Below are 14,027 nucleotides of genomic sequence, written 5' to 3'. Positions count from 1 at the left end.
CCTTGTATGGTCTTTTCTTTTCTTGAAAAGTAAAAGATTTTTCAACATTCCTAGATATGCCTTGAATCTAAATCTCAGTTGCTTTCTGAACAGTGCTCATCACTGAAGTCATATACATGATATTATCTAAGTTGGAGTATCAGCTTGTCCCTAAGTGGTACCAATACAGTTAACAGCCACAGTGGGCCAGAGTACGTTCTGACCTCCTGTCACCTATTTACTAACCTAACAGTTTGGGAATGCTTTGAATCTGAACCCATTTGGCTTTGGATCTAGACAATTCATAGCAGTCAGGAATCATCCAAGCTGATTTCTTCTGATCAAGATGATCCCTGACAAAAAAATTCTGGATTATCGTTCCTCCATCCTAAAACAGGTTTTCGAAATAATTCAGGGAGAGATACTAGCTCTATTTTGTGAAAGTCTTCCTGTTTCCCAGATACCATGCTAAATAGATTTCAAGATGGATTTTTAAGATGAAAATCCTGGTGGGTGGATTTCGAGATGATTTTTAAGGTATATAGTCTATAATTGTCAATTAGGAAATTCCCCCCCCCCCCCGCTTTTTTTTTTTTTTTTTTCTTCTTTTTGGTCTTTTTGATTTCTTGGGCCGCTCCGGCAGCATATGGAGGTTCCCAGGCTAGGGGTCTAATGGGAGCTGTAGCCACTGGTCTGCGCCAGAGCCACAGCAATGACAGATCCGAGCCGCATCTGTGACCTACACCACAGCTCACGGCAATGCTGGATCCTTAACCCACTGAGCAAGGCCAGGGATCGAACCCTCAGCCCCATGGTTCCTGGTTGGATTTGTTAACCACTGAACCATGATGGGAACTCCAGGAAATTCTTAAAAAATAACTGCCCCCTCCCTTGACTCTCTGGGGCTGGTATAAACTTGAACTAGGTCCTCCAGGATGTCTCTAAATCAATATGGCTGTTTAAACCCTCTAATCAAAATCAGTCTTCATGGCTCAAATCTTTATGGCTGGACTGCTGTAGAATGCAGCAATGCTCCAAATGGCTCATAATCAGGTGAAGTTTTTTAGTCTATTGTGTCCTTGGTGGATATCTGTGGAGATATGCGGGCCCAATCTTAACTCATATCATGTGTTCAGCCTGATAGCTGTCTTGTAAATGCTTAAAATATTAGTGTCCATTTTTTTTTTTTCCTTTTCAAGAGGATTTGGAGTATGAGAAAGCTAGAGAAAAAATGGCAGGAATATGGCCAATAGACTCCGGGTCAGGGGAAAATTATTTAGTGTCATTTTCCCCTTTGAGAACAGATGAGTCCTAGCCCATATCTCTCTTGAACCTAAGACTAGTCTGTGAGTACCAGAAACAGATCATGGACATGAAGAGTAGACTTGTGTTTGCCGGGCCGGGGGTGGGGGCGGGGGGGATAAGGGAATGGATGGGGAGTTCGGGGTTTGTAGATGCAAACTATGACATTTAGAATGGATAAGTAATGGGGTTCTAACTGTGCAGCACAGGGAACTGTTGCCAATCTCCTGGGTTAGAACATGATGGAAGATAGTATGAAGAAAAAAAAAAAAAAGAATGTATTTATGTATTTATGTGATTTAGGCTGGATCACTTTGCTCTATAGGAGAAACTGAAGGAACATTATAAATCAACTATACTTTAATAAAAAAATAATAAAAAACAAAAACTCCACTAGCTGCCTCCCAGCCATGCTATACTAGGCATTGAGGAAGAGCAGTAGTGATTCTGAAACTGCCCCAGTGCAAGGTCTGGAGTGATGATCAGAGCTCTTGCAAAGAAAAAGATATCTTAAGGTTAAGTCGAAAAGAGGGGAATTTTGAGCAGTAATTTCCCACAACTTGAGAAGCAAAAGGAATTGTGTGAATTGTTACAATTTCCCCCTCACAAAGCTTTCTGTAGAGTCCTGACAGTCACCCACAAGTCACTTTTAAAGCAATAGTGTGAGCTATAATCCATTCAAACCAAAAACATTAGTCAGTCTTATAAAATTTACTCAAGTTTTTAAAAGGGAGATTAAGGAATGTTTGACACTGCCCCCTGCACATAGTAACACTCTCATAAATCCTCTTTGTATTCGGCCCTGCCTCTCTGCCCAAGTCTCTCCGGCATGCTCCTTAGACCCACACCACAGCAGACCTTTTCTTTTGTCCCCTCCCCCAGTGCATTGTATGACTGTAATATTATATTCAGCCTTCCAGGTTCCACTCTTCCTCCCCCAATCTCTTGAATTTGCTTCATGCATAGCCATTTCACCAAGCTTCTCTACTTTCTCCAAAGCTGCCTAGTCACATGCAGGAAAATAACTCTTTCACAGTAACCCTGAGTTATATACGCTTGTGTGATAGGCTAGGATTGGTTTATCTCCTCAAAATACAAGCAAGTGAACCAGTTGATCCTTGCTAAATCCTGTCTCCCAAGGAAGGAAGATAGGTCTACAGACAATTTGGGGTTACCAATATCTTCACATTATAGGCTCTTTGGACTTGCTTAGAAGTCCAAAGAAAGATTCAGGAGGATGCATACTTTTAAAAACATGTATAATCACCATATGTTCCCCTTGTCCTCTTTGAGTTTCCCAAATCACAAAACTTTTTACACAAAAGCATTATCAAAGGAGATTTAGTAGGGTGGATGGAGTAAAGAGTTTTTAATCACACACCACATAGAAAACAACTTAATAAAGCTCCACTGTGCATTTTCCCCCAAGGTCTCTTTATAGGTAGGCAAACAGTTAGAATCTTCTCTTTTTTTACCCCTTCTTGCAGGAAGCCCTTGGCCTTGCACCTGCCTGCTCTCCCTCCTTTATTAGGCAGATTTTTCTTCATCTGCACAAAGCCTGGACCCCTGTAGAAGCCTTGTTCCTACCTCACAGCAGAATTATCTGTGTTTATAGCAAAGCAACCCTCTTCCTACAAAAGATTTCTCACATGAGTAGGCAAAAACATAGCGTTTTCTCCATATGTTACCTGTTCTTTATTATTTAAAAGGTAATAGTATGTTTGTTGAATTTAAGCATATAGATTCAGATTCATCTTTTCAGTGAATGATACTAAGAGCCTTGTACCTGCCAGGCAATGGGCTAGAAGCTGGGGCTACGGCAGTGAGCAAGACCCAGTCACTGTCCTCAGTGAGCTTGTCTGGTAGGGAAGATGGACAAGAAAACATACATTTCAACTCTGAGTGCCAAGTATGATATTGGGAGCATATATTGGTTGTTAGAAAACTTTCCGGAGTCACCCCATCCTGCCTTGGAGGAGGAAAGTCTAGGAAGGCTTTGCTGAGAAAGTGTTGAGGAGGAGGATGGAGGCTGCCTTCTGGTAAAGAAACAGCTGGACCAAGATCCAGAGGGGAGGAGCATAGCTGTGGTTCACTGTGGACACATTTTATAGATGGCAGTTTGAGCCAGTAAACCCTACCCTCTAATCATCATGTGCAAAAAGTGAGGAGAACTGAGCAAAGAGATGAAGCTGGAGAAGGAAGCAGGGCTGATCATACATGGCCTGCAATGCCACATTGACAAGTTTGGGTTGGCTCCTTTGTTTGCCTGAAGTTTGTGGAAGCGATTCTAAGCAGGCATATTTAGATTTCAATTTTTTAAAAGGAAGGCCTTCTAGAGCCCATGGTCTGGGAGGTAAGAAGACCCTTCAGCAGTGCAAATACCCCGCCTTCTAAATGTATTGGTTTTATTCCAATGTGCATCCTTTATTTCTTGAGAATTTTGAAGACAGTATTACTCAAATATCTTCTAAGGCCACAGTCCCATTCATTATTTATCTGAAGCTCCCAGTGGCTTTCTTTCTTGTCAGGGATATGAATCTGAAGGAATATTAGAGCCCAGATGATAACTACCTTGAATAAATTATTATAAAATTTTCAACTTTGAAGAAAATCACCCACTACAATAATAATGCTAGGAGTCTTAATCTAATTTTAGTGTTATTTCCTGAATGATTTACAAAATCCCCAAATCCTACAAAAATGTTGAAGAATGAAGTTGCATGACCATTAATTTCTTTTTCAAGAACAAATAGCTTCTCTTCTCTAATGTGAGCAATATAATAAAAAAATTTTGAATCTAGTAAGAGAGATTTGAGCATATAGAAAGGAAATACTTCTGATAGAAATATATGCCATTTTTAATTTGTCAGCAAAAGAACTGTTAAAAATAATAACTAAATAATGTTGAATGATTGCTATGTGCCAAATGTGATCTTTGCACTTTGTGATTTGAACTCAGAATAGTCGTGTGAACTACATACTAGTCATTCCATCATACCCATTTTACTAACAAGGGAATAGTGGTCAGGAAAGACATGTAACTTGCTTAAAGACATGTAGTTACTAATTTGAACTAAGTCTGTCTCCAGAGGTTAGGTTCTATTTCTTATTACCACAGTCCTTCTTAGAGATCTTGGGGATGTTACCCCTGCCTTTGGGTCGATATTGGATACCAGCTTGGCAAAAGGCTAGAGTACAGATACGTGGAAGAAGACTAGTACAGAAAGGATAAATTGTCTTCGATAATCCTGTAATTCCATTAGCAATTCCATAATTTAGTTTTAACATTAACCTCTGGAGCCTTCATTCTTTCAAGACCACCATCTTTATCAAAACCTATGGGGTGTGGCCCCAAATTATTTATTTTTCCTAGAATAAGGATTCCATCCTATAGAACTACTTTCCATTCTCATCAACCTGGGGGCCATTATTAACTAAGCAGGACTGATTACATCTCCTGACACAAATTGCTTTCAGTTGTTGGGAAGATAGTTTTCCATGGTGTAGAGAGTACAGTGTAATGGTGAAAAACAGCTCTGATTTTAATTCTAGTGCTACCATTTCCTAGTGGTATATTCTTTGAGAAATAAAACTTCTCAGGACTCCAGTTGCTTCATCTGTAAAATGGGGATAATAAGACCTACTTTGCAATGTTCTTAAGGATTTGATTGGTGAACATGAGCAGGCACCTGCCAAGAGTTTGACAAAAACAGCTTTCTTTATAGTGAAACCTGCTTTCTCTAATGTTTCCACAGGTTAAATTATGACAATAGGTTTCCTGGCTCTGGCATACTTTGTTCACAAATTTTTCCTCTTCCTTACATGGTATTATATATGCAACCTTTCTGAATGAATGTTTGATTAAGAGGATGACAAGCGATTCTGGTGGCGATGATTAGAGGGTAGGGTTTACTGGCTCAAACTGCCATCTATAAAATGTGTCTATCAGAATCAGATGCTCATTTGGCCCTGTTTCGTGTTCAGAACTAGGTGGTTTTCAAGTGGGATGTCATTTGCTAGAATCCTGGAGGCCTTGGTCAGTTCACTGTTGGCTTGAACCCATGCCACAGACTTAACAGGGATATCTGCCTTTACGGCTCAGGAAACGGGTTAGTTTTCAGGCACAAAGCCAAGGGTCTGAGTATAACACACATTTGAACTCAAACAAATAACAAGTTTATCCCCTTGTTTTTGGTTTATGGGTTGATTGATTTTTACAGCAGGAGGCTTATTACAGGATCAGCCAGGCTCCTTCCCTGGAAATCTGTGGAACTGGTGACTATTCCTTCCCATGCACAGTGCCACCCAGATGACCTAAAAGACTTAGTGATTCCCTCTCTTTTAGATGTAGTTCACATGCTATAAAATCAACCATTTAAAATGTACAATTTCATGGTTATTATATATTTTTAAGGTTGCACAACCATCACCACCAGACTTAGTGATTCTTGCTTTTCCAAATACATATACCTGATGGAAAAACAAAAATCTTCGTTAATATCCACTTACTTTAAATAAGTTGCTGGTGCAAAAAATTAAATCCAGAATTCTGTTTGCAGTGCTTTGCTTTTCAGGTCACTTGAATTTGCAAATTAAAATTAGTTCATTAATATGAATTACAAGCATATTGCTTTTTATTTAGATATCTTCTCCTCTTTCAATGATAACAGAAGTAATTGTGAAATGCATAGAGCCTACATGCATTTTATTCTTTTGTTTATGAGTATATACAACATACATTCAGAAAAATATCCTTCTGGAGGGTAACACACAAGCCCACACAATTCTATTACCTTGCAATATTTTCTTGTCAGGTAGAGATAGAAGTGTAGGTACTTTTGTTGCTTCCATGTTTTAGTGATCCCACTCATATCTGGTAAAAAAAATAATTAGTTTTGGCTTCTCTCATTTCTCTTTTCACATTTAAAATGTTTTATTTTCAGTGTAGGCACTATGGCATTGTCTTTTTAAAGTGGAGATTTTTGAAAGACTAGACAAATAGGTTCTATGGTTTGTATATAAAAATAATACTATGGACCAACCATATCCAAGTAGAATTGTTTTCCACTACTAGTGAAGGATTGATATCAATGGCACAGTTAAAAGTCCCAAGCCAGATGAGAACCAGACAGTTAATGCCATTACAGACAGCACTATGTAGGCACAAACAGCCCTTCCATTATTGGATGATAATACACTGGTTACTTTTTCAACGAGGCATCTTGGATGAACAAAAGAGCCTAGATTTCATATGACAGGCTAGAGTTTCACACTTAATTCCTTCGAATAGTGATAAAAATGGTGGTGAAGAATGAAGGCCATGCTGATTGCAGTTCAACAATTCTAGTAGTTCCAGGGGTACTAGTTTCCATTTCATAATCATAACCAATAATGGCTTTCACATTCTATTGTATACTGTTCACTTGTTCTAGTGTTTCTTAAGTGTCTACTATGTACAAAACTTTGAGTTAGGGACCATTTTGTTAAGAATCATATGATCCAGTTTCATATGACAAAGTTATGGTTACAAGGCCAAATTCCATTATAATAGAATTAAAGTAACATCCAAATTATTTTATTTCACTAAAATTTTATGGTATTGAATATGCTTGAATAAGTAAGTTACTGGGATTTTTTTTAATAATACTGAAGTTTATTAAAAAAACTGATCTGAACTGTAATGTAATACAATTACAATCATAAATATAATTACGAGTTAAGTGCTGAGGGAATACAGTAGAGGAGACTAATTAGAGAGAGGTGGTTCTAGGACTCCTCCAAGGGCTTTTGATTGATTCAGGGGGAGATCCTGGTCCTCTCTAGACTTTTTGCTCCCAGGGGACACTCCTCCACTGAAAAGTTAAAATGCAGAAGCAGAGTCTTTGCATCTGCACCCAAATCACAAGGATCTTTTGGGTCCAGCTTTTAAGAGTATCACCTTATTCCTTTAAAATTAGTCAATTAATTTAAATAAAACAAAAATAAATAATAGAAAATATTTTCCATTAAAGAACTTACCTTTGAGACTTCTGACGAAGGTTTTCCACAATTTTAAAAAGTAGCCTTTTAAAATGAATTGACATCCAGATGACTGGGGTCAAACCCGCTAACTCTGTTGAAGAGGCCTCTCTTAACAATGGATCCCATAGTTATGAAACATTAATAGGTCCTGATATGGCCCTCATTAGGGCACCATGGTCACTCTAATCTGGTGGGTCATGCATGAGATCTCACTTCCTTTAGAGCAGGGATATAACCACTCCCCATCTCTTTGTCCTTCCACGTACCTACACATTTCACAGCCTTTCTGCATATTTGATAAGAGACTTTCCTAACATTGATCAATGGGTGAACTGCTAGGTGTAAGATTTGTTTTACAGTAAGTTATTTGGATGAATATAAACATTTTGACCATCACTGACTCTAAAGATAATTTAAGAACTAACTCAGGGAAATAAAGATAGCACTAGGTTTTGCTGTGTACTCTTAGCACTCTAAGCTTCAGGGAACAGCAATTAGAGAGCCTGCTTGACCTTATCTAGACTGTCTTTGGTCTTGGGGTTATTTTAACGTATCAATACACGTTTAATTGCTATGAATAAGAAACTGAAACCAAACTAGTCAAAACCCAAGTTAAACCAGAAAGGAGAATTTTATCAAGCTTTAACCCCCAAAGTACTATCAAACATATTGAGCTGACCATTAACCGTCGGGAACACTGAGTCCCAACTTGAACTTGGAAGTGACTCACTCTGTGATCCCAGCTTGACTCCCTTAAACCCTCTGCTCCTTAGTTTCCACATTTGTCTCCCTTTAACAGGTATGTAAAGACCTTGCAGAAAAAGATTTTTTAAAAAGTGACCTGTTTACAGGCATCTGAGTAGGAAATCATTTTACAGGATCAAAGAAAAGAAACTTTTTAAAAAAGCAAACTTCTATCCTGGGTTGACTTTTTATCAGTAACACATTACAGTCTGTTGCCATATAGGGTTAGAAATCAGCAGTCAACCAAAAGTTAAGTTCCAAGAATCTGCGTTGTTAAAGTGCCAGAAAGCAGAAGGTAGCTTGTCATATTTCTTAAACCACTGGTAATATGGGAGCAGGCTGAAGCAGGCAGCTAGAAAAACCGTAGGCAGGATGGAACAGAGCCCTGGGGTTAAAAAGAGGAGGTAAAGGTGCAGTGGAATCTCTGGCTCAACAAAGTGGTTAATTGTTGTCACATGATTCAAATATGTTTATTTCTTAAATCTTCACTCCAGACTGTGGTGGACAAGGAGCTTTTTTTTTTTTTTTTTTTTTTTTTTTTTTTGCTGCAGACAACTATTAACAAGGAATAAGGGGGAAGAAAGAAAAGAAGGGAAAAGAATGAAAGAAAAAGATTGTATTTGCATTATCAAAATGGATCAACAATCGATTCTTTAAAAGCTGCCAGAACAACATTTCACCATTATTTTCCAGGTCCAGCTATCAGCAGAACTCCCTGTCCAAGGAGGCTCATAGCAGCTACGCAGACAACAGAGAAGGAAGCTGCTTGCTGTAGCTGGCACCTTAAGGACGACAGACAGCCGACAGGGCAACTCACCCTGAAGGTGTGTGTGTGATTACACAAAACCTTCGCTTGGTCATTTTTTAGTGTTTTATTAATGCTGATGCAAAATAAGAGTAAAATTACAGGTGCCAGTTCCCAGTGTAGAATGCTGATAAACAACTTACCATTTTGCAGTGGCTGGTCACATCTGGAGCCTTTTGGGATGCAAAAGTACTGGAAGGATTATTGCAAAACTTAAAGACACTTTTGCTGCCATTACTTTGTTTTTAACCTAAATTAGTGAGGGGTTGGGGGGGTGGAGGGGGAGTGCTCTTTTAGACAGTTATAATGCTTATATCATAAACTTATTTAAACACTAATCTGATAGCAAAATCAAAAAAGGGGTTCGGTTTACAGTAGTTGCTTGAAAACTTTTCTAAATAGACCTTAAATAGACAGAGGCTGGTATAAAACTATGGACTAATGGGCTATAATTTATTAACTTGGGTATGCTATCAGATTTCCCAATTTAAATAACCTGTTCAAACTTGATTTGTCATTGTTGATACCTCTCCTTTGGGTGTTGAATTAGCATGTTATGTGCACAGCCTAAGGATAATAATGTAAATAGAAGTGCTTTGTTCTTATTCTTTATGAAGTTATGATTTTCCACAACCACAAAAGAACATCAACTTAAGGATATAATAAGAGTATTAGAATATAGTTGCTATTTTTCACTCATTTTAAAGAAAGATCTTCTTTTAGGAGATAAATATTTTTCTTTGTTTTCTATCCACTTTCAGGTTATTTAGGCCTGGCACAAAGACTAGGCATAGATGGGTGGAGAGAGGCTGGAGAGAGTACCTTCAGAAAAGTATTTGTGAATTGGTGGTTTTCCATCAAGTTGCTTGAGGAATAATTATTCATGTATGAAGCTAATAGCATATGGTTTTCTTGATCCTTTTTGTGCCCCTCCTTTGAAAACATGCAGTTTGAAATTTAGGCTGCAAACCCCATCATAGCCACTGAGGCCTGGTTTCGAGAAGATTATTTGCCCTATCTATTATATAGGAAATTAGACGTTTTAAGGAATGCACATGGTTTTCTATAGTGCTACATGGACTGGCAGGGCTGGAGATGGATATTTCTCATAGTACTTCCTTGTCAAGAATATTCCTCTTTTGGAGTTCCCACTCTGACCCAACAGGATCCACTGCATCTTGGGAGTGTTGGGATGCAGGTTCAATCCCAGGCCTGGTACAGTGGGTTAAGGCTCCAGCGTCGCTGCAGCTGCAGCTTAGGTCAAACTCCCACTTGATCTGCTCCCTGGCCAGGGAACTCCATATGCCCAGGGGCAGCCGAAAAAAACAAAAAATATATTCTTATTTTACATTAAATAATATCTTAAGGGCTTAATAGGTTTTATGCCTGAATGTTGAAGCAGTGTGTGAAGTATGTGAAACTTTCAAGCTTTCTTCATGCAAATGAGCAGATATGCTTAACAAATCAATCTTTAGTTTATAGGATGAACAAAGCCACTGTCAGGTGAGCCCTGATGGTACATGTAGACACACGCACACACTGGCTCAGACATGTATTAGCATCACGTGTTACTGCGCTGAAAAAGTACTTTGTTGACTGAAATATGCATATATGAATTAAGTAATGTCCCTTCTGCCTAAGTCTGGTTTTAAGCCCTGTGTGTCCTCTTTTTGACAATAATGTAAGAAACTTTCTGACTGACTAGGTAAAGAAGTCAAAAAGAGCTTGTTTCCCTTCTAGTTTCTATGCCTTCCTCATTAACTTGGAATTATATTATGTGGTTTGTTGTAAAAAAAAAAAATAGCACATAAGTGGTGGAAGAGGGGACAGAGGAGATGAACATTTGCTGATAGGAGCCAAGCTCTTCATATAAATTACCTCATTTATTCCCTGCAGCAAATTGAAAGGGAAATATTGTATAGATGAGGAAACCGAAGCTAAGAGAGCTTAAATAACTTGACCAAATTTATAGAGCTCATAGTTAGAGGAATCAGAACTTCTGAATCTAATTCTAAAATTTATATTATTTTTATTATACTGTGGTACCTTCTATGGATTCTGAAGTTTCATATAGGAAAGACAAGAGGGAGAGTTTCATTTGGAAGGTAACACCTCATATTGTTTGGATTACATTTTCAAATCTAGTTAGTAAATCCACATGCTGCAAATTTAACCTGTTCTTGAATCTTCTATGCAACAGTCTGCATTTTATAGTTGGACAAACATATCTAGAAAGAGTTTCATCTTGGTATCTAAAAAAGACAGTTGGAGACTTTTGCTTTTGGTACAATATAAAGTGTTTTTGGTAATGACCTTTTCAATTGTGGTATTAATGTCTTAGCCAAAGCTCTACTCATTGCCAGGAAGAGAAAGACACTCAAGAGAAGTTTATTATGAGGTTAAAATGGGCCATCTTCTGGTGATCCTAGAGGGGGGGAAAAATCAATGTTCAGACCATGCATTGGTTTAAGAATGAGACCTAGAACCAAGGTACTTCCTCTGTCTCCACCGTGACCACATGATTCACTGGTTTTGCTTCTCTCTGTACATCTGCTCCATTCTCCAGCATTCTCTACCCATCATCAGTATGCTTATGGTTGAAAATAGCCATCATAGATCCCAATTTCTCATGATCCCCAGATTACCATCGAAGGACATTCTTGAGTCTCTTTAATTTTGACAGCACTGATTCCTAACTGCCATTTGTGTCCTTGATCCGGTGTCCACTGGTGGTACCAGGGAGGGAGATACAAACATGATTTTTATGCCTACCTCCTTAGGAAGGGTTACCAGTATGGGCAATTCCTAGAGAAAAGGGCTCTGAGTGAAGCAAGCATTCCAAATACACCTCCAACCTTAAATAAAAAGTATGTGAAAAAAAGTCACATTCACAAAGTTTGGGGAATATTTTCATATAGTCTCCTTTGATCTGGAATTATCTGTTCCCACCTTACACTTAAGGAAACTATGACCACCTGGCTTGGTGAAGGTCATCTGGCAAAGTAAATGGAGGACCTGGGACTAGATACCAAAGCCCCTAGGTCTTTCCGCCATATTAAGCTGCCTTTTGTCCATGGAATTGGACACAGTTTATGGAAGAAAGTTGCTTTGTGGTGGTTGTAGACCTACAGTTTAATTCACAATTAGCACTCATGAATGAATTTGCTAATTTGAAACCACAATAGGTTTTAGCTTCCTTTCGTGGAACCACATCTTTGTGTTGCACCTAACAGTTAATTCTGCACTCCACTGGAAGCATGTAAATAATTTTCTTATATTGGTATGGTGCATACTTGTAGGAATTATGGATACCATGGAAAAAAATATGTTGAATAGATTGTTTTGGGCTGTCAAGTAATTGTAGTTCAATTTTGTGCAAGTAATAGACTATGCCTTTGAAATATGGACAGTTGGTGTGGGAGCTGGAACATTTTGGTTAAGGGAGGCACAGGCTCCATAAAGGTGGAAATGTCCTAAAAATTCATGAACAAATGAACCTTTAGTCAGATCTAGTCCCTGGCAATTTGTGCCAGTATTTTTTTCAATGACTCCTGAACCTCAAACCAAAAATCAAGAAAAAAAATTTAATAAAAATGCTTGCAGTTATCCTCTTTTCCCAGAGATAATACAGTTTCCCTGTGCTAAATTCTGTTATTTTTTCCAAAATTTGAAAAAGTGATTATATTTTAAAGACGAAAGCAATTTATTCCTGTCCTCAAGAAAAAAAAAGTCCAGTATAGTGGACAAATTGAAATGCATAAAAATATAAGATATTTTTAAATCTCATTCCTAATGGACATATCTCTGGCAATGACACCATGGCAAGAAATGAATGGCAGTTTTTCATGCAAGAGTATTACAAATAAATTCCTGTAGTACTTTAAATGTCTGGAAAAGTCTCTAGAAATGGACCTTAAATGGTTACACAGTTAGCACTCAGATATCAAAGAATTCAGCAAAATAGAGACTGTTTAAATATTAAACATCAAATTTTCCTTCTTTCAAAGGACTAATAACTTAGCAATAAAAATTGTCTTTGAATCTTGCCATCAGAAAGTCTCAGTCAGGCAGTGGATTTTAAATAAAAATTTGCAAGCAGTTCCTATTTAAGCAAAATTAACAGCTGAGCAAAGAGGAATGAATTAGTAGCCTGCCCCAAACTCACCTTGAACAGACAACAGTCCACCTCCTTTGCAGTACAAGCTCCTCCTCTGTGGAGCTGCCTGCAAAGCGAAAGCACCCAGGATCGATGCTGTCAGGGAAATGCATCTGCACTGAGGCAAGGCACTAATCAAGTTCTCCTGCAGCTGCTGACCTAGCCCGCAACACTGGAAGAAGAAACGCGCAGCCATGAAAGAGAAGCAGAAGAGAAAAGGAAACAATGAAGAAGGAGTCCCTGAGATGGAAAATAATGGGACACCCCCACAATAAAAATCTCTTTGTCCGCAGAGATGAGGAAATATTTCATTAAGATATTCTCGAAAAGACCCATGTAGAGTGAGAGGCAAAGGGTAAAATGACTTGCTGAGGCTTTTCTGGGGAGCAACTAGAGCCTGAGAATCCATTCCCAAATGGCAGCCCTGTTACTGGACCAAAAACGGAAGGTAGGACCCAGTCAAAAGTAACAGAAGGAGTCATAACCTGGGAGGGGTAGAGCTAGGGCAGTACAACACATTTTTTTCTGTACTTCTGTTCTTCTGAAAACTATTGATCCTGCTTGGTTCTCAAGAGAACACGCATAGAGAAGGAACCATGACATCATAGAATCTTGAGGCTATAAATAAGCTAAGGCTTTCTAGTCCAACCAGAGACAAGGATTGGGAGATTCAAAAAGATCTAAGAGCTTCCCCAAGGTCACATACAAATGAGGGGCAGAGAGCTAGAAAGAACCAAAATCAATTTCTCCTAGATTCAGGACAGTTCTTTTGGAGTTCCAGTAAATTTTCCACACTTCCGAAGCCTTATTAGCTATGGGCTCACGTTGGAACAGTTCATTTCAATAAGTAAGCTAACATGAAACAGCATTGGATAGTTAATAATAAAAACGATTTTTATAAATAATTACTTCAATAGGAAATATGACTTCTGTCAACCTATGAAATACATTTTGTTTTTGCAAATAATGTTGCAGTGTTATCTCTTATTAGATGTCTGGGATCCTTTTCCAGATATTGTC

At 38.3% G+C, this 14,027-nt stretch overlaps 2 protein-coding genes across 11 annotated transcripts in view; one reads left to right on the top strand and one right to left on the bottom strand.

Annotated features, from left to right (window-relative positions):
- The window catches only part of LOC110259415 (uncharacterized), a 56,240-nt gene extending 43,021 nt beyond the window's left edge, over positions 1–13,219 (bottom strand). The window contains exons 1-2 of one of the 4 annotated variants that reach the window (XR_014838202.1): positions 13,017–13,137; positions 6,075–6,154 (exon numbers count right to left, since the gene is read on the bottom strand). Coding sequence is in view for 1 of the 4 variants with exons in the window: in XM_085014007.1 (XP_084870133.1) it covers positions 13,017–13,120 (104 nt within the window). In the remaining 3 variants the exon portion in view is untranslated. Of the gene's footprint in view, positions 1–6,074; positions 6,155–7,299; positions 7,395–8,994; positions 9,050–13,016 lie in introns of those variants that run through there. The other 3 variants (XR_014838204.1, XR_014838203.1, XM_085014007.1) reach the window with 3 other exon arrangements.
- LOC110259416 (uncharacterized) overlaps positions 1–14,027 on the top strand; it is a 171,559-nt gene that overhangs the window by 131,530 nt on the left and 26,002 nt on the right. For all 7 annotated transcript variants that reach the window (XM_085014001.1, XM_085014000.1, XM_085014002.1 and 4 more), the window contains one exon: positions 8,740–8,870. In XM_085014001.1, the coding sequence (XP_084870127.1) occupies positions 8,740–8,870 (131 nt within the window). The remainder of the gene's footprint in view (positions 1–8,739; positions 8,871–14,027) is intronic.

Source organism: Sus scrofa, chromosome 2 (assembly GCF_054392235.1).
Source record: "Sus scrofa isolate SSC_HxYL_T2T_F1_AM1 chromosome 2, Sscrofa_HxYL_maternal_Yorkshire_Landrace_v2.0, whole genome shotgun sequence".
Lineage (NCBI taxonomy): Eukaryota > Metazoa > Chordata > Mammalia > Artiodactyla > Suidae > Sus > Sus scrofa.
The sequence above is the reverse complement of the archived record's forward strand: the minus strand, read 5'-3'. Positions and strand labels throughout refer to the sequence as shown.